Here is a 24,986-nt window from a genome sequence, read left to right as displayed (position 1 = left end):
GACCAGTAGTTAGAAGACCTGACTGCTAGAAAAAGGGACAAGATCAGAAATCATATAAGTTTAAGTATATAAGCAATATCCATTTCTTTTTCATATTCCAAATTTAGTTTTTAGTCTTAGCTACTGAGTAATGGAGAAAATAATTCCAATCCATCAAGAGATGGAGGGAAGGGGGAGGGGAAGGAAGAGAAGGGGATGAAAAAAGAATTGAGATGTAATACATACATGTACCAACAAGGAATGTGATCATTGTGTACTGCCAGCATGTACTACTAAAAAATAAAAACTGAAAAAGAAAAAAATGATTCTAATCCTAAGAGGTTTTTCTTACTTCACTAGGGTGAAGATAGGATTTCATCTGGAATGGGGGCTACTCTAGTCATTGATCCTATGTATACCACAACATATTTGTGGTGCATATTTCAACAATTCCTCTGAGGGAGGAATTGTTGTGCCTCACCCTACAACTTTCTGGTCTGGCAGAGATTTACTACTTTCATATTATGGACTTCTGTTCCTCTGTAGTTCTGATTTCTGTGTTTCTGTTTACCTGGAGGTATTATGATGCCATTCCTCAGGGCTCTTGCTGTCTTCTAGGCAGGGCTCACTGTAAGCAGATCCTAGATTCTTGTTACTTTGGGATTCAAAGACTTCTCTCTGTTCTTTTTTTTTTCAGCTGTGAAAAACTTTCTTGACGAGGGAGGGGCTGGAAGAAGTCACTCTCTGCCTGTGTCTGAGAATCTCTTTCATTTCTGTAACAAGCTCTTATTGTGAGGGTTTAGGCTTTTGGAAAATAAAACTGAAATAACTTTAAAGATATCCTTTCTTTTTGTCCTGATATATATCTCCCCAGAGGTAATAAGTACTGAGGCTGTTATCTGCTTAAATAAGAGGAAAGGAAATGGTGAAATGTAGGGAGAGAAAAAACTTACTTTCTCGAAGTGCTCATGTCCTGCCTGTAAAATAGAATATACACGCTTTATGTTGATGCCACCTGGTAACCTGTGTCATGCTCTTCTGAACTTCACTTTCCTTTTTAAAAATGGGTTTAGTATCTCTTTTGTTTTCATTATATGTGGCTCCTTTTCCATATATATCTATATATTTATAGATATATATAAACTTTGCTTTTACAAAGCTAGTTAGTGATAGAATTAGGACCAGAAGCTTATCCAATGCTCTTTTCACTGTGAGGTGTGATGTTCTTTGAAAAAATGACTCACATTATGGGTAGTAGAGGGGAGTATAGGGTTGAAATCCAGTCTTTACCATCAGCTGTCTTAGGTCATCTAAAGAATATAAACCTATTGAGCTTTAAATTCTTCATTTTAAAACATAAATATACTAATAATACCTCAGGATTATTGTGAGGATTAAATCAAGACACATATAAAAGTTTGTAAATAAGAAGGTGCTACAAAGATGATTACCATTAGAATACTTTTTTTGGGGGGAGGGATGTCTGAGGAAGAGAAAAGTAATGTTCAGAGTCAGAGTCCCTTTCCATTGGTGGTATGGGGTTAGCTTCCTTGTCAGTTTCTGGAGTAACCCTGCCCAGAAATTGCAGTGACACATCTGATCACAAATAGAAAATGTCATACCATGCTTTTTTTCCCCTCCAGATAATGGTAACATTTCTCATGAGTATTTTTTTCTTTTCTATAGATAATAGAGCAAGTTGTAAAACCATTGAATATATACAAAATGATTGCAGTCTCCAGGATCTGCTTCAAGTCTGGCCATTTTCCCTTACTATTTAGGTTCTTTTTTTTTGTTTGTTATTTTGGTTTTTTTTTGGAGACAGGGTCTTGCTTATGTAATTAGTTCAGGCTGGCCTCGAATTCAAGTTGTAGCCAAGGCTGGGCTTGAAGTTTGGAAGATCCCCTTGCCTCCTTAGTGCTGAGATTACTGGTGTGCACCACCATGCTTGGGTTTCCAAATTGTATTTGTTTATTTTTCTTCCCTTTTTCTGGTTTGTTAAAACTGGAGTGATGCATATTTCAATATATACCTAAATGACGATTTTACTTAGCAATTTGCTATCATCCTCCTTTCTTCAGCAGTTCTGTAGAGAATTTAAAGTATGAGTTATCTGAAAAGAGTAATATAAATCCACCATTTTATAATAATGTCTTTATTTCAATAGGAGAAGTATCTTGATCAAAAGGTGTTTGTTAAACTACATTAAATTCAGGGGGTGATGGTGGTAAACTATAATTACTAAGTGCAATTACAGAAGAAACAAACTCATGATTCTTCCTCAAGAAGCCAAGTTACAATATGGAATAATACTTACAAGTATGGGGCTTTGGTATCAGATAGACTAGAGCAGTGGTTGTGAACCTATGGCATGTGCACTGCAGCAGGCATGCAGAGCCTTCTCTGTCAGCATGTGAGCCAAAGGTATGCGTTGTTTTTTCTAAACTAAAACCTCAGTATTCAGATTTAATTACAATATTGGCACTTTGTGATAAATAAGTGGGTTGAAAGTTGCAGTTTGGGTACTCCGTCTCTAAAAGGTTTTCCATCACTAGACCTTGAGTCCTCATTTCAGCATATACTGGTTGTGTATCTCTGGGCAATGCTATGGTTTGGATCTTAAAGGTTCCCAAAAGCCCATACGCTAAAGGCTTTGTTGTCAGCTTGGCAGTGTTGGGAAGCGGGGAAATCATTAGAGGAACCTAGTAGAGGGTCCTTGTGAACATGCCCTGGAAAGGAACACTGGGACCCTGGCCCCTTCCTTTCTCTTTTGCTTCCTGGCTGCCATAAAATGAAGAGATTTCTCTTACCACATGCTTTCACAATGATGTGTTGCCCCTCACAGGCTCAAAGTAATAGAACTAAGTGACCATGGACTGAACTTTCCTTCAAGTTGATTTCCTCAGGTGTTTTCTCACAGTGATGGAAAAGTGACTAACATACACAAGTTATTTCATTTCTCTCAGTCTAAATTTACCTCATTTGCAAAATATATTTAACAGTAGTTTTTAGTATTCTTGGGCAGGTTAAATAAGATGATATGTACAACAAGGTCCTGAGTTCGATCCCTGGAACAACAACAACAAAAAGAAAATCGACACGTGTGCCAGAGGTTCGCTGCACTGGGCCACCCCACCCTTCCCCAGGCACCGCTGCTGGGACGCAGGCTGTGACGTTTGCACAGCAGCCCCATTGCGGAGCCCCTTTCAGGGCTTCTCCAGCGGCCCAGCAGGGAGGACCCAGGCGCCATCGCTCAGCTCATACACCAGAGGGTTTTTTAAGATGTAGAAAGCATTTTATTTATTTAAAAATTTTTTTATTAGTACATTTGCATTATACAGTGATTCCATTCATTGTGGGGAACTGTACACGCACATAACACATCTCAATTCTTTTATTCCCCTCCTACCCCACGAAGTATGAGAAGTTACACCAGTAAGTTTCAAACCTTTAAATTACGTAGATTTTTTTCTTTTTTTGTGTCTGTGTTCTGTCTGACTACTGAATATACAGTAGAATATTGCTAATTGAGACGATTTGAGAAAGGATAAGTTGGGAATATAGAATATTAAAAACATGCCGGGTATCGTTGTAATACCAGCACTTGGGAGGCTGAGGCAGGAGGATCACCACAAGTTCAAGGTCTGCCTGGGTTACACGGTTCAAGGCCACAAAGCGAGACCCTGTCTCTATAAATAAATAAATAGATAAATAAATGAAGGAAGAAAAAAAAAAAGATGATCTGTGCAGAATACTTAACATTGCTTAGCAAGTGCTAGCCAGCATTGTAAGTAATAAAATGATACCTTTGTTGTGTTATCTTGAATTGTAAATTTTAATATTAAAATCTTCCTTTTAAGAACCTGGCACAAGAGTAATTTTTCTATTGGTATTCATTATTTATTTTCATAAGAATATCCTTGACTTGGCAATATAACAAAAAAAGTAACATCAACAATAAGAATTAAGCACTTATATATACTTCTTTATAACATTTTTATTTTCTAGTCATGTCTAATTAGTACTGATAAAAGTTATGACTGTTCAATTTTGGATTTGTTAAAAATGGCCTGAAGAAAACATATTTCTTGTTTTTCTCTATATATCACCCTGTCATTAACATGTAATTAAAATAATATTTCTAAAACTAAAAAATGGTCATGGTCCCTTTCATTTAAAAATTTTCCATGGCATCTGGTGCAGTGCCACATGCCCATAATCCCAGCACTGAGGAAGATCACAAATTCAAGTCCCATCTGGGCAAATTAGTGAGACTTTTTCTCAAAAAATGGAGTGCCTGGGAATGTAGCTCAGTGTGAAGGCCCTAGGTTCAATCCCCAGTGCTGGGGGAAAAAAACCCCAAACAAACAAAAAACCAAACTTGTATGATTTGTCATTCATCCTTAGGTAAAAGGCCAAATTCGTTAACATAGTATGTATTCTACCAACTTACTCTCTGTAACCATAGCCTCTGGTACCTCATCATAGCATTACTACCTTTAGTTTTATTTTGTTAAACTATTCTATTAATTATATTTACTTTCAGACTAAAATCTCTGGGAAGTTAGACCCTTGCCTATCTTCTTCAGTACTGTGTTCCAAGTGTCTGAAACACAGTAAGATAATAAGACCTAGATTAATGACTGAACTTTTCTCTATCAGACTTACAATAGTAAGACTATTTTTATTAATGTTATGAATGTAATTTTTATTTTAATAAACACATGAAAATTATTCATTACTCTAGATTCTAGAATTCAGTAATATTTTTGTATGATTGGTCAAGTGTTTGTAGAAAGATGTTTATAGAACGTATTTATAAAAACATGTTTATAGAAACATGCTACTCTAGTTTTGTAGGATTAAGAGTAGTATTGTGGAGAGAGCACCATACTTGGAATCAAAAGTGTTAGGATTAACCTCCAAATCTATTTTTTAATAGCTGTGTGGTATTGGATTTATGAATTTCACTTTTATGTATAATAGACATAGTTTATAAGTGCTGAGGATTAGCTTATATAATGCATGTAAATTATAAAGAAACCAAATAAATTTGTGTAATTTCATTGTTCTAAATGCTTCTATTATACTTTGATATTAGTTTTCCTAGTGAGACCACTGTGTATTCTGTACTTCTTCCTGTTTTTAGCCATGGAAAATGATTTTATGTGTTAACCTTTTGTTCTTTCTAAAACTTCATTTGTTGGCATTATTGCTATTCACTGTTTCAAGTTTAAATTACCCATCCCAAAATATTTACAATGTTCTCAATGCTATTTTAAACCAAATACAATAGGTTGAGCCTTACTTAATAGACATATAATTACCTACAATGCCAGTTATGTAACATTCTCTCAATACTATGATTGCATATATCATGCAGAAGTTTCTCATTTAAAAAAAATGGTACCCCTCCATTTCTTCCTGTTCCTGTCCTCAGGTAGTCCAAATTTAGTTTCTTTCTTTAAATAGATTCAGGAGTCATACAAAAGTAGATTTGCTTTAATGAAGAAAGTGGAAGAATTGAGGCAAGTCTATCAACAATTCAGGTGAAAAATTCTGCATTTATACCTGGCTATTTGAACATAAGTTGTTAGTCCTGACTTATTTGGCTCATTCTCTTTTTTTGTTTGTTTGTTTTTGTTTTGGTACCGGGGATCGAACTCAGGTCCTTCCGCTTGCAAGGCAGGCGGCGAAACCACTGAGCTAGATCCCCGGCCCCTCATTCTCTTAACTTTCTACTTTATTCAACTTATGAAGATCTTGCTAGGGGTTTTTGACTTTATAACATGATCATTGTCATCTTGTCTCTTTTGTTTAATTTATCATCTTTATATAGCAGTCTTTCTTTAGATTAAACTATCATAAATCATAAATAAAAATTTAAGTAGAAGGAGTTGAAAGGCATAATAGAATTGACACCAGACGATAATCATTTTCAATAATCAAGAGAAGTATAAAAGAGTAGCCACAATTCTGAGAGACTTGATTATATATGATCATTTGTTTTTTTCTTATATTGTAGCATTTTGTTTTTTGTGTCAGATTTTTCTTATACAGAGATGAGAGGCATAGTAAATGTTTCTGGTTTAGAAGATATCTGTTTTGAATCAATACAATATTTTCCTGGATATTTATTCAGTACTCATTGAATGAATGAGTGAAAGTCCCCTCAGTGAGCAATTTATATTTTACATGTGATTATGGAATAGTTATTAATATAATATTAAGGAATTTCTCTTTATAATAATAAAAGACTAAAACACTACCAAAAATGCTACCAAAGTAAAAAAGAACTTAAAGTTGTAATTGGGGGAGGGGGAAGAGAAAGCCAAGGGAAGGGAGTAAGATCAAGAGAGGAGAGAAGAAAAAGGTGTCTGGTTTTTAGTAAGTTTTAAAGAAAGTATCTGTGTAACAAATGAATTAAAAATACTAAAGCTTTAGGCATTAAAGATAGTCAATATGATTAAAGCCCCAAAGTATATATAAGTACTGAGGGAGGAATGGTATAATTGTGGCATTATTACAATTGTAAGTAGTAGGTAGGAATAGGTTATAATGTGAGGCCAATGAATCACTATTATTTCAGAGAAACTGCTGATTGTTTAATTATTGAGAAAATGGGGATTAAAATATTTCTTCCTGATCCAGAATTATTAAAAATATATACATGAAGTATGAAGGCATTTTTAAAAATTAAAGTTTCATACAAATGTATTAGCATGTATTAGCATATCCCATCCTTTGTTAATATATCTTATTTTAAAATTGAGGAGTCCCTTATTTACACATAAAAACATAAAAATTGTACAAGTTAAATGGATACCATGTTATGTTTCAATAATATATACATTGCACAGTATTTAAATCAAATTAGGAAAACAGTAATACTTGGGTTCACGAACTCTTCTGTTTGTTAACAGTTCGATTTGCAAACAGAAGTGTTCAGCAAAAATTTGCTTCCGTTTGCAAACTGCACATCAGGTGATGAGCTCGACCTCGACCGTCTTATCCCCAAGAACAGAAATAAGGCCATATTCTCCAGAATCGCGGAACAAGTTAAGTTTGTGAACCGAGGTACCACTGTATTTATTTCCTCAAATCCATTTCTTTATGATAAAAACTTCTAAAAATCCTTTCTACTGGCTTTTTCAAATATACAGTACATTATTGTTCTCTATAGTCACTCTACAATAACACACCGCAATTTCCTACTCCTGTGTATAACTCATTAGCCATTAGCCAACATTTCCCCATCTGTCTCCCACCCTTACTTTCCCTAACCTCTGGGAACCACTATTCTATTCTCACCTTCTATGAGATCATTCTTTGTAGATTCCACATATGAGTGAGATCATGTGGCATGTGTGTTTTTGTTCCTAGCTTATTACCATAAGTTCCAGTTTCATCCATGTTGACACAAATCACAGAATTGCATTATTTTGACAGTTGAATAGTATTCCACTGTGTGTGTGTACCACATTGTATTTCATCAGCTGATAAATGTATCAGTGGTTTCCATTTCTTGGTAATTGGGAGTAGCATTACAATGAACACGAGTGTGCAATATCTCTTTGATATATTGATCTATTTTTCTTTGATTATATTCTCAGTAGTAGGATTGACAGATAATATTGTCCTTCTATTTGTTTTGTTTTGAGTAATGTCCAAAGTATTTTCCATAATGGCTAGACTAATTTAATTCCTACCAACAGTTTTCAGGGAGTCCCTTTTTCCATATTGTCACCAGCGCTTGTTATCTTTAGTCTTTTTTATAATAAGCCTTCTTACTGTGGTGAAGTGATACCTCGTTTTAGTTTTCATTAACAATTTCTTGATGATTAATAATGTTGGACATTTTTTCATAACTTGTTGACCATTTATATGTCTTCTTTTGAGGAATGTTTACTTAGATCTACTGCCAGTTTTAAAATAAGATTATTTTGTTATTTTGGTCTTGAGGTTTTAGAGTTTCTTATATATTTTGGATATCAACCCTTTGTCAGATATATAGTTTGCACACTTTTTCTCTCATTTTGTTTGTCTCTTTACTCTTGATTGCTTCCTTTTCTGTGCAGCTTTTTAGTTTGATGTAATCATATTTGTGTATTTTTTATGTTTTCTGTGCTTTTGGAGTCTTTTCCAAAATGTCTTTGCCCATTCCAAAGTTTTGTTTTCTCTGTTTTCTTCCATCTTCTTCCAATAGTTTCATGTCTTATATTTAAATGTTTCATTGATTTTGAGTTGCGTTTTGTAACTGGTAAGAGATAGGGATCTAGTTTCATTCTTCATATGGGCCTCCAATTTCCTGAGGAAATTTATTGAAATGATTGTCCTTTTTCCAATGTGTGTTCTTAGCACCTTTGTCAAAATCAGTTTGCTGTAGATGTATGGGTTTGCTTCTAGGGTATTTTGTTCAATTGGTCTGTATGTCTGTTTTTATGCTGCTACCATGTGGTTTTTGTCTATTACAGTTGTAGTATGTTTTGAAGTCAGATAGCATGATGCTTCCTGCTTTGTTATTTTTGCTCAGGATGGCTTTGGCTATTCAGTTAGTTTTTTGGTTCCATGTAAATTCAAGAACTTTAAAAAAAATTCTGTGAAGAATGTCATTGGTTTTGATAGAGATTATATTTGAATCTGTAAACCACTTTGAATAGCATGGACATTTTAACAATACTGATTTTTCCAATCTACGAACACAGGATATCTTTTTTGTGACCTCTTCAATTTTTTTCATCAAAATTTTGTAATTTTCATTGTGGAGATCTTTCATGTGTCAGATATACTCTTAGATAATTTTTGTAGCTATTGTAAATGATATTTCTTTCTTGATTTCTATTTCAGAGAATTCACTATTGGCATATAGCAGTGCTACTGATTTTTTGTTGATTTTATATCCCACAATGTTGCTGAATTCATTTATTTTTCCTAATTTTAGTGAAGGTTTGGGGTCTTCTATACATAAAACGTTATTTGCAAACAGTGACAATTCGGTTTCTTTTCTAATTTGGATGCCCTTTATTTCTTTTTCTTACCTGATTGCTCTGGCTAGGACTTCCGGAATGATACTGAATAAAAATGGTTGAAGTGGACATAGTTTTCTTGCTTCAGATCTTAGAGAGAAAGCTTTTAGCTTTTCTTTATTCATTGTAATGTTAGTTATTTACTCATTTTAAATGGCTTTTATTAGATAGAGATGCGTTCCTTCTGTACCTGATTTGTTTAGCATTTTTATCATGAAAGAATGTTGAATTTTATCACATGACTTTTCTGTATCTTTTGAGACGATCATAGGCCTTTTGTTCTTCATTCTGTTGATGTGGTATATCACATTTATTGATTTGTGTATATTGAACCATACTTGTATCCTTAGGATGAATCCTACTTGATCATGATGAATAATCTTTACATTTTTTAAAAAACTTTTTTTCAAAGCTGCATAAAAAATTCATTGTAGTTGGTATAATTGAAAAACAGGAAATCAAAACACTAGGGTCAGAGAATTAAACTGTTAAGTCAAAGATTCTAAAGTAGAATGTAGATTTACCTAGAATCTCACCAAAATTATTAATTCCCTATAAAAGATACTTAAGAACATAAATTTTTCCAGTTTTATTGACCCATTTCTTCCAAGTTATACTTTCAGTTAAACTTTAAAATTGAATTATCTTTTTTGAGTTCATTTTGGAATTAAAACATGCTGACCTCGAGTCAGCTTTACCTGTATGAGATTTTCTACAGGTAACAATTTGGTCAGGATTTGAGGCCATTAATACCCTTAGTTTATATAAATCATTGATTCAAATATTGTTAACAAGTCACTTAAGTGTACAAATTACCTCAGTCTTGGTTCCATCTGTATTGCTCACTGAAGAACTCATACTAAGGAATTAGAATGAGTTTCTTTTATACCATAAAGCCTATTACCTCAGATAACAAATTCAATATTTAAAGGGCTTTAGTCTTAACAGATCCTATTAGACAAAACTTGACTGTTTAATCACAGTAAAAATATTGGAAATACATTATTTCCCCTACCACCTAGTCTATCTCCAGCATTGAGTAAAGAAAGATTTTTGTTTCATAAGGAGATGCTTTCCTGGGCTGGGGGTATATCTTAATGGTAGAGCACTTGCCTGATGTCCCAAACATCAATCTTCACTACTGCAGAAAAGAATTTATGTAAAATGGTTTTGTTTATAAACAACAGAGTTCATATTTACTAAACTCATTTTAGTTACTTGTCAGTAAGTCTTTGACCCCAAATTAATACAAGTTTGTGGGCTCACTTGGATTACTTATTTCAAACAATATTTACAGCTTAAAATTCAAATTAAAAAATAATTTGAAGAATCACTTTGAGTATATTAGACTTTATAACTAATCATCATTTAAAATGCTTCCCTAAATTGAGCCCAAGTTTGCACTTATTAATTTCCTTTTGCTCTGCATTTAGTTGGCAATTCAGAAGACTATTATTTCCAAGATTTTAGTTGCAGTTCAAGCTTCACTAATTTTATCGACTTTAGAACTACCCACAACTGAGAAATGTCTTTACTTAGAATTTTAAGGCTTAAGTGAATGTCTGAGTTGAAAAAAAATTGTGCAATTGTTTTAACATTTAAAGTTCTGAAATACAAATCAAAATACATATTTGTTATACTTTAACAATGTGGACATTCTTTTCAATACAAGTTGAGTCAACATAGGTATTTTTAAATTTCCTTTTTAATTTTTTTTTTCTTTTTTTTTTTTTTTGGTACCGGGGATCAAACTCAGGACCTTGTGCTTGCGAGGCAGGCGGCAGAACCACTGAGCTAAATCCCTGGCCCATAAATTTCCTTTTTAAAAACAAAACATCTTGTGGAGGAAAACAGCTCATCAAAGAGACACATGGGTACACAGGATACTGTACTCTGTTATTTTAGAGCATACTCTCCAACTTAAAATTTGGTCTACTAAATAAATATATATTTATATATAACAATAAGTGAAGCCTTACAGTTGGAAAAAAAGGAAATATTTGGTATAGGTCTCTGATTGAGCTTGAAAAACAAGTTAGGATGTGTTTCAACTATATGAAGATACAGAATCCACCTGGAACCACCTGACAGAACCTGCCTAGTGCTACTTGGGTTGTTCTGCTTCAGAGGGAGAGAGAAGGTACACAGAAAGGTGCTGAAGATTCACAACAGCCACACACTCACTTAAAATTAACCAAAACTCAATAATAGAAAACAACATGTGACGACAGTAGAACAATCTCAACAATTCAATGCCTGGAAAGCAGGTTGTAGAACAAGTATCTCAGCAGGAACAATGTAACATGTTACTAAGATTCTGAAGGTAAGAAAACTTCATCCTTTGCAGATGATGCCTTGTGCACAAGTACATTAGTTTCCAGGACATTGGGGACAACAAAACATATAAAGTAAGAGTAAATCCAAGCTACTTTAACCTTTGACCATTCTCTTGATTATTAAACCTAAGCCACCTTTGGCCACTTGCAGGGGTGTCTTTTTTTCTTTATTTTCAATGTAAATACTTGCTCTGTGGGATGCCAGGAATTTTGCTTCTTCTACTCTCTCCTCATCACAGGCTAAGTGTCCTTAGCTGCTGCCCGGTGCATTGCTGTAGCCTCATAATGGTCCTTAGCGTCTGGATTAGACCCACCTTCTAGTAACATGACAGCAATCTCATGCCTGTTTATGGAAGCTGCATAATGTAGAGGAGTACAGCCATTTTGATTGACAGCATTAACTTGTGCACCTTTTCCTAGAAGGGCCTTTACGATCTCATCTCGGCCAGCAGAAGCAGCAATATGAAGAGGAGACCAACCAGCATCATCTTTATCATTCACTGGCACACTGAGTTGCAGCAAGAATTCAACAATCTCTGTATGTCCTGGTAAACATGCCCAATGCAAAGCAGTTCGGCTGTCCTGGTCGGTTCTAGTAGCCAGGGACTTATTGGCCAGGATGCTCTCCTTCAACTCTTCCAGCTTCCCACTATAGGCCAGATTGCAGACCATTAGGTTAGACACACACCCCTCCATTTTGCTTTCACAGAAGCTCCAATGAATAATCTTTTTAATATGCTATTGGATTCAATTTGCTAGTATTTTGTTGACAGTTTTGTGTCTATGTTCATTAAGGATATTGGCCAGTAGTTTTCTTTTTTTATTATGTTCTTACCTAATGCTAGTCTCATAGAATTCAAAGAATTCTTTCCTCTTGTAAGTTTTGGATTAATTTAAGTAGAATTAGTATTCATTCTTCTTTAAATAATCGATTGGTAAGTTTTAGTAGTGAAGCCATGTGATGCTGGGCTTTTCTTTGATGGAAGGCTTTTTATTATTATTCAGTCTTGTTTCTTGTTATTGGTCTGTTCAGGTTTTCTGTTTATGATTCAATCTTGGTAAAGTGTATGTGTTCAGGAATTTGTTAATTTTTTCCATATCATCAAATTTATTGTCATGTACTTATTCATAATAATCTCTAATGGTATTTTGTATTTCTGCGGCATTAGTTGTAATATCTCCCTTTTCATATCTGATTTTTATTTATTAAAATCTTATCTTCAGTCCACATAATGGTTTGTATATTTTGTTTATCCTTTTGAAGAACTGAGTCTTTGATTTATTGATCTTCTGTATATTTTTTGGTACCAGGGATCGAACTTGTGTTCTTGCGCTTGCGAGGCAGGCAGCGGAACCACTGAGCTAAATCCCCAGCCCCATTCTTTTGGATTTTTTTTTTTTTATTCTTTTATTGGTACATTGTAGGTATACAACACAGTTACATTTCTCATTGGGAATTGTACCTTTACATAATGCATCTTGGTTCTTATTTTTTCCCCATTCCTGGCCCTCCCTTCACCCCCTTGACCCTTCCCTATTTACAAAGACTTTATTCAGCCATCTCATCTTTGACAAAGGAGCCAAACACCCTCACTGGAGGAAAGATAGCCTCTTTAATAAATGGTGCTGGAAAAATTCGGCTTCAATTTCCCAAAGATTAAAACTAGACCTATATCTCTCACCATGCACTAAACTAAAATCAAAATGGATTAAAGATCTAAATATTAAAATAGAAACTCTGAACCAGTTGGAACAGAGGTTAGGTAGAACCCTTGAAGACATAGGTGTAGGAAAAGATTTTATGAACAAAACCTCAGTTGCCCGTGAATTAGCACAAACAATCAACAAGTGGGATCTCTTCTTATTAAAAGGCTTCTGCACAGCAAGAGAAATCACCAGCAGTGTGAAGAGACAACCCACAATGTGGGAAAAAATCTTCACCTGCTCTTCCTCAGACAAAGGTCTACTATCTCGAATCTATAAAGAATTTAAAAAGATCAGACCTCCCAAATTCTTTTGTATTTTTAAAACATCATTTCATTTATTTTTACTGTGTTTCTTATTATTTTGTTCAGTCTAGTAATTTTGGATTTGGTTTGTTGTTGCTTTTCTAGTTCCTGAGATGTTGTGATGGGTTGTTTATTTGGGATCTTTCTACTTTTCTTAATGGATTGCTGTAAACTTCCCTCTTAGAACTGCTTTTGCTGTATCCCACACATATCCCACACATTTTGGTACATTGTGTTTTTGTTTGCATTTAAGAAATTTAAAATTTTCTTCTTTTTCTCTTCCTTGATACTTGGTTGTTCGAAAGCAAGTTGTCTAATTTCCATGTACTTATATAATTTCTAAAGCTTTTCTTTTATTGATGGTGATTCCAAGTTTTAAAAATTTCTGTGATTTGTTTTGTGGGCTATCATATGATCTGTCCTGAAAGATGTTTCATGTGGTGATGAGAAAAATGTGTAATTTGCAGCTATTGGAAAAAAATGTTCTGTAGAGGTCTGTTAGGTTCATTTGGTCTAGGATGCAATTTAACTCTGATTCTTTGTTGATTTTCTGTCTGGATGATCTGTCCATTACTGAAAGTGAGGTATTAAAGTATCCAACTACTACTGTATTTAAGTCTCTTTCTCCATTTAGGTCTATTAAGATTTGCTTTATGTATTTGAGAATCCAATTATGGGTGCATATATATTTATAATTGTTATTTCCTTTTGCTTAATTGATCCCTTGATTATTGTATAATAACTTTCCTTCTCTTTACTGCTTTTGATCTGAAGTCTACTTTTCCTGATATAAGTATTGGATAATTCCTTTTGGATTTCATTTATATGAAATATTTTATGCCATCCCTTCACTTTCAGTCAGTGTGTGTCCTTAGAATTGAAGTGAGTTTCTTGTAATCAACATGTAACAATAGGGTCTGCTTTATTTTTTGGTACCGGGGATTGAACTTGGGTCCTTGCGCTTGTGCAGCAGGCAGCAAAACCACTGAGCTAAATCCCTGGCCCCATGTAATCAACATATAGTTGGGTTTTTTCTTTTATTCGTTCAATCATTCTGTACCTTTTAATTGGATAAGTTAATTATTTGCATTCAAGATAATTATTGATAGGTAAAGACTTACTACAGCCATTATGTAACTTGTTTTCTAACATTATTTCTTTTCTTTCTACTCTTACAATTTTTCTTTGCGATTAAGTGAATTAATCTACTAGTATATTCTGATTCTTTGCTTATTCATTTTTGGTGTCTGTTACATATTTTCCTCTGTGGCAGCAATTAGACTTCCATAAAATCTTTTGATTATAACAAATTATTTTGAAACAATGGCATGTTAACATGATTGTAAAAATAAGAAAAGAAACTAACAAGCAAAATAATGAGAATATATATTAATATGTAAATTCTCCATTTGCATTCCATTTTCTTTCACACTTTGACTTTTTGATATCACATTTTCAGTCTTTCTATATTGCTGATCTCATGACACATTATTGTAGTTTTATCAATAGTTTTTTTTTTACTCTTTGAACTAAAGATATGATTGATTTATACACCACACTTAGGAATATTAGAGCATTCTGAATTTGTTTGTAAAATTACTATTCTTACCAGTAAGTTTTATGCTTTCTATGTTTTTTTTAATTCATTAACATCTTATCCTATCAATTTGATAAACTTCCTGGTGGAGATATATCCTGTTGGCCTTTGTTTGGAAATGTCTTTATACCACCTTAGTTTCTAAAAGATAGCTGTGCTGGGCACAGTATTCTCAGTTAACAGTTTTTCCCCTTTACTACTGTGCAAAATCTCAGGCCGCTCTCTCCTGGCCTGTGAAGATTGTGCTGAGAAGTCTGCTGTTTGAAGAATTGGGACATCACTATGAATTTTTTATTTCTTTTTTCTTGCTTCCTTGAGAATCTTCTCTTTATCTTTCATCTTTGAGAAGTTTGTTATGCAATGTCTTGGGGAAGATTTAGTTGTGTTAAGTTTTACTGGTTATCTTTGACATTTCTATATTTAAATATTTTGAGTCCTTTAGGGATGCATTAGAGCCACACTGCAAGTAAAAACATGAGTCTGTCACGGTGAGATCAGGTCTCTGCCAAGTAGGAGAGGAGAGGAGTTCTGTAGCCCCATCTGTGAGCACTGGCCTGCTAATAGCTTTGCTGCCTAAGGTTGGGGATGGGTGATGCAGACAGTCCCTTGGTCCACTAATTTGGGTTGGACATAACTCTCACAGCTGAAAGGATTTGTAAATATGGAAATGATAGGTGACACTGACAAGAGTTCTTTTAATGAAATTGTAGGAAGCTCGAAATAGAATGATATTAAAAGGGTATGAAAGGAAAGCTAAGAGGAGATAGTAAATATTTCAAGGAACTTTGTTATAAAGAGGAACAGAGAAAGAGGGACTGTAGTTAATTTGAGAGTCAAGGAGCTTTTTTTTTTTTTTTTGGTACCAGGGATCGAACACAGGACCTTGCACTTGCAAGGCAGGCACTGGAACCACTGAGCTAAATCCCCATCTCAGAGTCAAGGAACATTTTAAAAGTCACTGATGTTTAGCTTATTTTTATGCTGTTGGGAATGACTGAAAGGAGAATAAAAATGATTTTTGGGGGATTGGACAGTGTTGTATAGGTATCTATTCATCAAGAGGGCTTGGCCTTTGAAAGAAGCACAAATATTTGATCTATGGTAACAGAAAGGAAGACAGAATATATGAGTATAATTGCAGGTAAGTTAGTAGATGGTATGGTAAAACCTTGTGGAAATTGTCTTCTGTTTTTTTGTGAAATAGGAAGTAGTATCATCATCTGAAAAGGGCTGTGGGAAAGAAAAATCAGGAAAATCATGGGAAATAAAATGCTCAGTAAATATGAACTATTGTTATTGTAGTTGATATTCGATTTTTAAAGATGGCAGGTTGGAGAACTGCTTCTGTTGAGAAGAACTGTTGGAGAGGGCTTCTAAAGTTCCAAGACAATTATCACCTACTATGTGCAGATAGTGTGACTTTTTCGAGGATACTTCATTTTGTGAAGGATGAAGACATCTAGTCAAGAAGTCTTGGTACAACATGGTATATGTTAAGGATCCCTGTGGTATTTGTATGCACAAACTGGTTTGGAGGAAAGGTTAATTATAGCGATTAAATTAGCATCAGGGATGGCTTTTGAAGAGAGAACATTTGAGTTGGGTCTAAAGGGAATGTAGGGTTTCAGTTGATTTATCAATTGCTTTTATGTGCTAGACATTGTGCAAAGCATTGTGCATACATTGTTTTTATTTGATTCTAATATCAGTGAGGAAACTGAAGCTCAAAGAGGTTAATAACTCGTAACATAAGTAGGTTTTAGATCCAGATCTAGTTGGCAAAAAATATTTTTCAACATAGCACACTGATTCTAGGGAGAGAGAGTGATGTTAGGGAGGGTATTCTCATACTGGAGAAATAGAAGCACAGAAAAAGCACAGAAGTGAGAAAAAGAGAAAGTGTGTGTGTGTGTGTGTGTGTGTGTGTGTGTGTAGGATATGGAAGAGAAAAGTTAGTAATACAGTATGACTTGGGTACTGTCTATAATTGGGAGAAAGTGAAAATTGATCATGTGAAGGAGAATTCAAAGGTCATATTCAGGAATCTGGACATTATTTTGCAGAAAATCACCAATTTTTTTTTTTTTTTTTTACAAAAGGGAATCATACCTAGTAGGTGAAATCTGGTTGGTACTGTATTTTTTGTTTTGTTTCACATTTGTAGATTCTTTTGGAAGTCAGAACCATAGGAAATAAAATTAGATTATTGAATTTGATATTGTTATCAATTTTGTATGATAGTTTAGGGAATTTATGATTATTTTATTATTTTTTGTCTTTAAGAATATAGCTATAGAATAAATTAATGTTAGCTTACTACTTTTCTGAGACCATATGATAGACTTTTAAAATTATGTTTTTCAGATACTGACCGTGCTTTATCATTACTGGAAGAATACTGCAAAAAATTAAGAAAACCAGAAGAGCAGCTGTTGAAAAATGCTGTTAAAAAGGTGATGAATATCTTTAAGAGCAGCTTATTCCAAGCTTTGTTAGGTATGTATTACAAAAATTATCTGTCTTCTTAATGGTCAGAATTGGGCTTCATAGTTTGGATGATTTGATCAGAGATTTGATGGTAACCAAATTTCAAACTGGGATAATTTCCTTTGATACTAGAAGGGAAGAGTTTTTTTTCTTTTTTCTTATTTAATATTTACCTAAAAAGATGTTGTTATAAAAGAAAAGAGGGCTAGATAATTGAAAACTGTTAACATTGAAAGAATACTTTGTATAGGAAGAAAAATTTATACAGTTAATTAAAAATGCTAAGTAGTTTGTTGTAAAGAATAGATTCACTAAAGAAGTTGTTTTTCTTTGGAAGGAATTGTTTAACACAAAAATGTTAGGTTACATTTTAGTCAGAATCAAACTTTTGCTTTTGATACAAAAATAAAAACAAATACTCTTCATCTTTCTTTCTTAGAAAAGTTTATGATCCAGCATTGAAAAATGAATTGATAAAAATTCAATATTCTGGGATTCTTACCAATTTGTCATGAATCTAACCAAATAATATTTAGCTTAATGTGTATTCTCCTATTTATTAAAGATTATGAAGAAAATGTACATTTATTTATATATTTATTTATATATATCTCTTTTGCATTTATGCAAATGACTTAAATTCCTCAAAATATTTTGAAACAAGGGCCGGGGATTTAGCTCAGTGGTTCCAGTGCCTGCCTTTCAAGTGCAAGGTCCCGAGTTCAATGCCCGGTACCAAAAAAAAAAAAAGATACATATATATATAAAAGTGAATGGGGAAAAAATAAGAACCAAGAGAGATTATGTAAAGGTGCAAATTTCCAAAGATGAATGTCATTATATTGTATACCTAAAATGTACCAATAAAATTAATTTAAAATAAAAGAAAAGAGGGGGAGGAAATGAAAAAAAAAGCTAGTAAAGATATCAGTAAATTCTTCTTCCAACAAGCACTACTAACTAAACAGAAAACTCCACTGAACAGTGTATTTTATTTAATTAACCAAGAATTAATTAATTTTGTGCTGCTGAGAATCAGACCTAGGGCTTTGAACATGGTAGACAAAAATACTGTGTATTTTAAATAACTGAGTCTACTAGATATTTTTATTGCTTTTTCAGGCTGATAGTTATTGATATAGAATATAAAGATAGGATTTTATGAAGCTTCATTTTGGAAATGTTTCACCTGTTTTCATTATAAATGTAATTATTGATACAAACTTCAACTTTATGATTTGAGTATAACTTAAAAAAACAAAATTTTGAAAAATCAAAAGTAGTTTATTGACTATGAATAGAAGTAAAAAGCTGTATAGGATTATTTTACTTGTGAGTTAATTTCTTTAAAATATTCTATTGTGGTTGGTAAGACTTAATGATACAAATAACTGTAATCATTGTAGCTAGTATTCAATGAAAAGAACTCTGAATGGAGTGTTACAGAATTTAAATAACATTGTCTATGGAGAGTAGTATTTTAGAAAACATTTTCAAACCACAGATTTCTCAAACATTAACAGTGTCTTCTAAGTGATAATTACTAATGGCCATTAACTAAATGGCAGTGTATCTAAATACATTTGTATGATGTGTTTATTTAAGACTGGCTCTCTTTGAGAGTGTGAGATTTTGAGAACTTAATTTAGGAAGAGTATTACTGTATGATTTAGATAATTCTACTATGTTTTGACAATGTAGTCATCTGATAACACCATTACCTGGGGAATAAAAACACAAATGAATTGACAAAGAATTGCATTTTGCCATTATTTTAATGAATGATGAAATCTTGGCTTGAAGCCTATGGTGTGGTTTGAATTTCTCTAATAAAATGAGAGACAATAATAATCTGTAAAAAGCTGTTATGTAAGTAGTCCCAATGCCGATTTGAATGGATAGATTTAGCTGGCTTTTAAAAGTCATTTGGGGATAAATCAGAGTGCAAAGAATGGAGCATTATATATCAAAACATAATTTTCTATTGAATTCTTTGTGGGTAGCTAAATCCTGATTACTAACTTATTATTTTAAAATGTTTGAGAGCTCTCATTGTGTATTTTCTTTAAGGCCCCAAAGAAAAGTCATGTAGACATGTAAATCTTGAATAATATTTTTACCTTTATAAACACATAGGTAAGGAGTTATTGATAAATTTGAGCACTGTTAGGGTCTGTAGCTTGCTTTTTGCTTGAACCAACTATTCCCTACTCCCTCCTCTTTTTTTGTTTTAAGTAATGGAAGATGATGGCTTCACCTGTTTTTTCTGATCTTCAAATAACGAGTACATTGAAATAATACTTTGCAAGAATCTCATAAATGTAAGGCATACATAAGCTACATAAGGCATACATAAGGCATACATAGCTACATAAACATAAAGCAATCATAATTCAGACAAGCCAACACAAGCTGATAGTAAAGTGAAATACTGTTAGTGCAGAATGTGCTGTAATGTTTACACATGACCTGAGAACCAAAACCTCTTTCTACAGATGAAAAGAATCACTCTAAAAAGAAGTGCTATCCTCTTTTTGTACTTCTTCATCATATGCTTAAAAAATTATATGTCTTAGGTGATATAATTGTTGAGGACCAGAATTATGTCTGCATAACAGTGATCAGTATAACAGTGTGTAAAAGCATTTTATAAAAGAGCTCTGTGATACATGGTAGGTTATAACAAAAGTATTATATCTTTTCAATTTTTATAATATAACTTTATTTGATTATAAAAGTAATATATTTATTTTGGAAATATTATAAAATGAAGAAAGTAAGAGAATATAAAATCCAATTATAAGATATATATATATATATATATTTTGGTAAATAGGATATCTGATAAATATGTAGAATGATGAACTGTTTGATTAACTTTCTTCATCCTTCTAGAGTCCCTGCATTATTTGTTGTGATTTCCCATTTATCAATGCCTGGGAGTGGAAAAGGCATTTTGAAAGTTAACAGTCAATGTTTATTAATGAAAAAAACAAGAAAAATGTCAAAGCCATATGCTAAATGCTACACATTTTGATGCTAGGCTTAGAGTGACATCTTGTGGTACTAGTAAGGAAAAATTTATTCAATTTTATGATAATCACCATACTATCAACATTTTTCAGAGTTTGAATATAAGTGAGCTGGAATTCCATGATGTTTAACAAATTGTCTCTTTTAAATTTAGAATAGCTAAAACAGTCAGATTTTCAAGATATCCTATTAGTTATTTATTATTATTTAGGCAATGAAGGAACAAGATGGAACATTTTTATTACTTTTATTCTTATCTCTGAGATCTACTTTGACAGTTTAAAGATCTGTATTACCAGTATAATTATTTGTGAAAATTATTTTAATATAATGGATCAGCTCATTTTTTTTGGTACTGGGGATCAAACTCAGGACCTTGTGCTTGCGGGGCAGGAAGCGGAACCACTGAGCTAAATCCCTGGCCCCCAGTTCATTTTCAGATATGTAATATAAATGTGTTTTGTTTTTGTAACTTAATGAAAATTATGAATTATTCATTGTACTTATACAGTAGAAAGAACTACAGACATATTTCACAGATTTTAACTCCTTCTAAAACCTTATTAGCCCTGCTAATCTAATTTGTTGTCCCCTTTTTTTTGAGGCAGGGTCTCCCTTTCTAGTTCAGGCTGTCCCTGAACTCACTATGTAGCCCAGGCTGGCCTCAAACTCACAGTGATCTTCCTGCCTCAGCCTCTCAAGTGCTAGGATTACAGGTGTGTGGCACCACACCTGGCTGTTCCCTTATTTTGCTACTTTATTTGAAGGGGAATTCTGTAGAAAGACGTATAATGGACATTCAAGTGGCACTTTCATAAATTCCACCAGCAGTAACCTCTTAAAAGAGTGTTCTTCCTGTTTTATGCAAGCTGTTAAACTTTATATGTCTGACATTTTTTGTTAGAATACAGTATTTTTTTGCTTGTTTGTTTCTGTAGGCTTAAGAGAACCCCTGTTGATAGCTGAGATGACTGGCAAGTTTGAAATAATGTACTATATATGGGGATTTATCATCTTCTTGTTGAGGTCTTCTAATACTTCTTTACTTACTAGAAGCTTTAATTAGCCCTTTCAATTATACACCCCCCCCCCACTCTCCCACTCTCCCCCACTGAAAATCTAACCCAGGGCCAGGCAAGCACTCAGCTACTGAGCTACATCCCTAGCCTTCTCAATGGCTTTTGTTTATATTACTTAAAGTACTTACCATGTTGCCTGAAAAATTGAATATATTTACACCCTGTCAATAGTCTGTGAGCATCTTGATGGTAAGGGTTATATTTAATTAACTTTTGTGTCCCCAATGTGGACCTTTAATAGTAGACTTTCAATAAATTTCTATTGGTTTTCTGAACAATTATTTTAAAAATACTTGTTAAGTGTTAGCCATTGGGCTATGCAATAGAGATATAATAATCTACTATAGAAGACAGTGTTTGCCTTTATGGGAAAGTAGAGGAAAAAAAGTAGGGAAAAAGAGACATTATCAAAATTAATAAATTAATTCATTTTAATGGCATATGAGACTGCTACATAGTAAGATAGTGAAAATTCAAAGTTTTTTTTTTTTTTGAAGGAGGAGCATGAAAGGATCTGGTGATTTCTGCTAAGAATGTAAAAGATAAAAATTTGGAGATGATCACTAAAACTAACATTTGCAACTGGAATAAAACAGAACATAATAGGTTTTTTAGATTTTTCCATCTAGGTTTTCCTTAGCAAGCATGCTAATATTACTGATATTATAGCCTTAATCCTTTTTGATTGTTTAAATACTTTCAGAGAGCTGATATACATAATTATTTAATTATAATGGTGATAAGGGCACAAAATAAATATATGTAAAAAAACCCAACACATTTTCCCAATATAGTAATTCTAATGTTTTTTTTTTGTATTAAATTCTTGTATTGGTACATTGTAGGTATACAACACAATTACATTTCTCATTGGGAATTGTACCTTTATATAATGCATCTTGGTTCTTATTTTTTCCCCATTCCTAGCCCTCCCTTCACCCCCTCCACCCTTCCCTATTTACAAAGACTTTATTTCCATTTTTTCCATTTCTCATCATTTTTTCCTTTCCCTTCTTTCCTTTCCCCTGCCCCTCCCACTACCCCTACCTCTTTGGACCCTTTCTTCCTATTTTACATTATCGGTTATTCATTCTAATCATTAGGACATTTTAGGTATACAATATAATGACATTCATCATTGGAAATTTGCACCTTTACATAGTCTCTCTTGGTTCTTATTTTTCACTCTTGCCCAGCCCTCCCTTCAACCCCTCCAGTCCTCCCTACTTACAAAGATTTTGTTCCTATTTTTCCATTTTCTCATATTAATCCCATTCCCTTCTATCCTTTCCCCTAGCCCTCCCACTTCTTTCCCCTTTGCCCCTTTTCTTCCTATTTCACATGACCTATTACACATTTAGTCCTTATTTACACTTTCAGGTTCTCACACCAGAGAAACTATTTGGTATTTACACATGTGTGTCCTATTTATTTCACTTAAGAGTACTGCCTCAATGTGCATCCACTTAGCTATAAATGTCTCTAATTTCTCATTTTTTATGGCTGAGTAGTACTCCATTTTATGAAAAAACCACATTTTCTTTATCCAGTCTCCAGTTGATGGGCATTTGGGCTGTTTCCAAGTTTTAGCTATTACAAACTGCGCTGCTGTGAACATGGGTGCACATATATCACTGTGGTTTGATTCTTTTAATTCTTTGGGGAAGATCCCCAGCAGTGGAATAGCAGGGTCAAATGGGACTTCCAGTCCTAGTTCTTTGAGGTATCTCCATACTGATTTCCACAGTGGTTGCACCACTCTACACTCCCACCAGCAGTGGAGCAGGGTTCCTCTTTCCCCACAGCCCTGCCAGCATTGGTTATTGGTTGATTTCATGATAGCAGCCATTCTTTCTGGAGTGAAGTGAAATCTCAGCGTTGTTTTCATTTTCATCTCTCGAATGATCAGTGATGTTGAACATTTTTTCATGTATTTCTTTGCTATTTCTACTTCTTTGAGAAATGTCTGTTCATTTCAGATGCCCATTTTTGGATTGGGTCTTTAAATTTGGGAGGTCTGATCTTTTTAAGTTCTTTATAGATTCGAGATAGTAGACCTTTGTCTGAGGAAGAGCAGGTGAAGATTTTTTCCCACATTGTGGGTTGTCTCTTCACACTGTTGGTGGTTTCTCTTGCTGTTCAGAAGCTTTTTAATAAGAAGAGATCCCATTTGTTGATTGTTTGTGCTAGTTCATGGGCAACTGAGGTTTTGTTCATAAAATCTTTTCCTACACCTATGTCTTCAAGGGTTCTACCTAACCTCTGTTCCAACTGGTTCAGAGTTTCTATTTTAATATTTAGATCTTTAATCCATTTTGATTTTAGTTTAGTGCATGGTGAGAGATATAGGTCTAGTTTTAATCTTTGGCAAGTTGAAGCTCAATTTTTCCAGCACCATTTATTAAAGAGGCTATCTTTCCTCCAGTGAGGGTGTTTGGCTCCTTTGTCGAAGATGAGATGGCTGAGTGTGTCTGGCGTTGTTTCTGCATCTTCTAATCTGTTCCACTGGTCCTCAAGTCTGTTTCTTTGCCAGTCCCATGCTGTTTTTATCACAGTAGCTTTGTAGTAGAGTTGCAGGTTGGGGATTGTGATACCCCCTGCCATGTCTCTGTTACCTAAAATTGCTTTTGCTATTCTGGGTCTCTTCTTGCTCCAAATGAATTTTTGGATTGTTTTCTCGAGGTCTATGAAGTATGCTGCTGGGATCTCAATTGGAATTGCATTAAATCCATATAGCAGTTTTGGAAGTATGGCCATTTTCACTATATTAATCCTTCCTACCCAGGAGCAGGGGATGTTTGTCCATTTTCTGGTATCATCTTCAATCTCTCTTTTCAAAGTGCCATATTTTTCAGAGAAGAGGTCTTTGATTTCTTTCATTAGGATGATTCCTAGGTTTTTCAGTTTTTTGGATGGTATTGTGAAAGGGATTATTTGCCCTATTTCTCTCTCAGTGAGTCTGTCATTGGTGTAGAGGAAAGCTATTGATTTTTGTGTGTTGACCTTGTAACCAGCTACTTGACTGAATTTGGTTATTAAGTCTAGAAGACTTTTGGTGGAGTTCTTGGGGTGTTCTATATAGAGTATCATGTCATCTGCAAATAATGACAATTTGACTTCTTCATTACCTATCTTTATTCCTTTTATTTCTTACTCTTGTCTAATTGCTGTGGCTAATGTTTCCAGAACTATATTGAACAAGAGTGGTGATAGTGAACATCCTTATCTTGTTCCTGGTTTTAGTGTGAAGGATTTCAGTTTTTGACCATTTAGTATGATATTGGCTGTTAGTTTTTCATAGATGGCTTCTATTAGTTTGAGGTAGAGACCATCTATTCCAATTTTTTGTAGGGTTTTTATCATAAATGCATGTTGGATTTTGTCAAATGCTTTTTCTGCATCTATGGAGATAATCATATGGTTTTTGTCCTTGGCTCTAT

At 33.8% G+C, this 24,986-nt stretch overlaps 1 protein-coding gene and 1 pseudogene across 15 annotated transcripts in view; one reads left to right on the top strand and one right to left on the bottom strand.

Annotated features, from left to right (window-relative positions):
- Dlg2 (discs large MAGUK scaffold protein 2) overlaps positions 1–24,986 on the top strand; it is a 2,046,311-nt gene that overhangs the window by 15,444 nt on the left and 2,005,881 nt on the right. For 12 of the 15 annotated variants that reach the window (XM_087212053.1, XM_087212052.1, XM_087212051.1 and 9 more), the window contains one exon: positions 17,312–17,443. In XM_087212053.1, the coding sequence (XP_087068179.1) occupies positions 17,312–17,443 (132 nt within the window). Of the gene's footprint in view, positions 1–6,902; positions 7,057–11,861; positions 11,880–17,311; positions 17,444–24,986 lie in introns of those variants that run through there. The other 3 variants (XM_087212046.1, XM_087212055.1, XM_087212048.1) reach the window with 3 other exon arrangements.
- On the bottom strand, positions 11,254–12,134 carry LOC101711655 (uncharacterized; annotated as a pseudogene).

This window comes from Heterocephalus glaber, unplaced genomic scaffold (assembly GCF_053883595.1).
Source record: "Heterocephalus glaber isolate CG9 unplaced genomic scaffold, H.glaber_assembly_v1.0 deba00001429, whole genome shotgun sequence".
Lineage (NCBI taxonomy): Eukaryota > Metazoa > Chordata > Mammalia > Rodentia > Bathyergidae > Heterocephalus > Heterocephalus glaber.
Note: the sequence above shows the minus strand (reverse complement) of the source record. Positions and strands in the feature narration are given on the sequence as shown.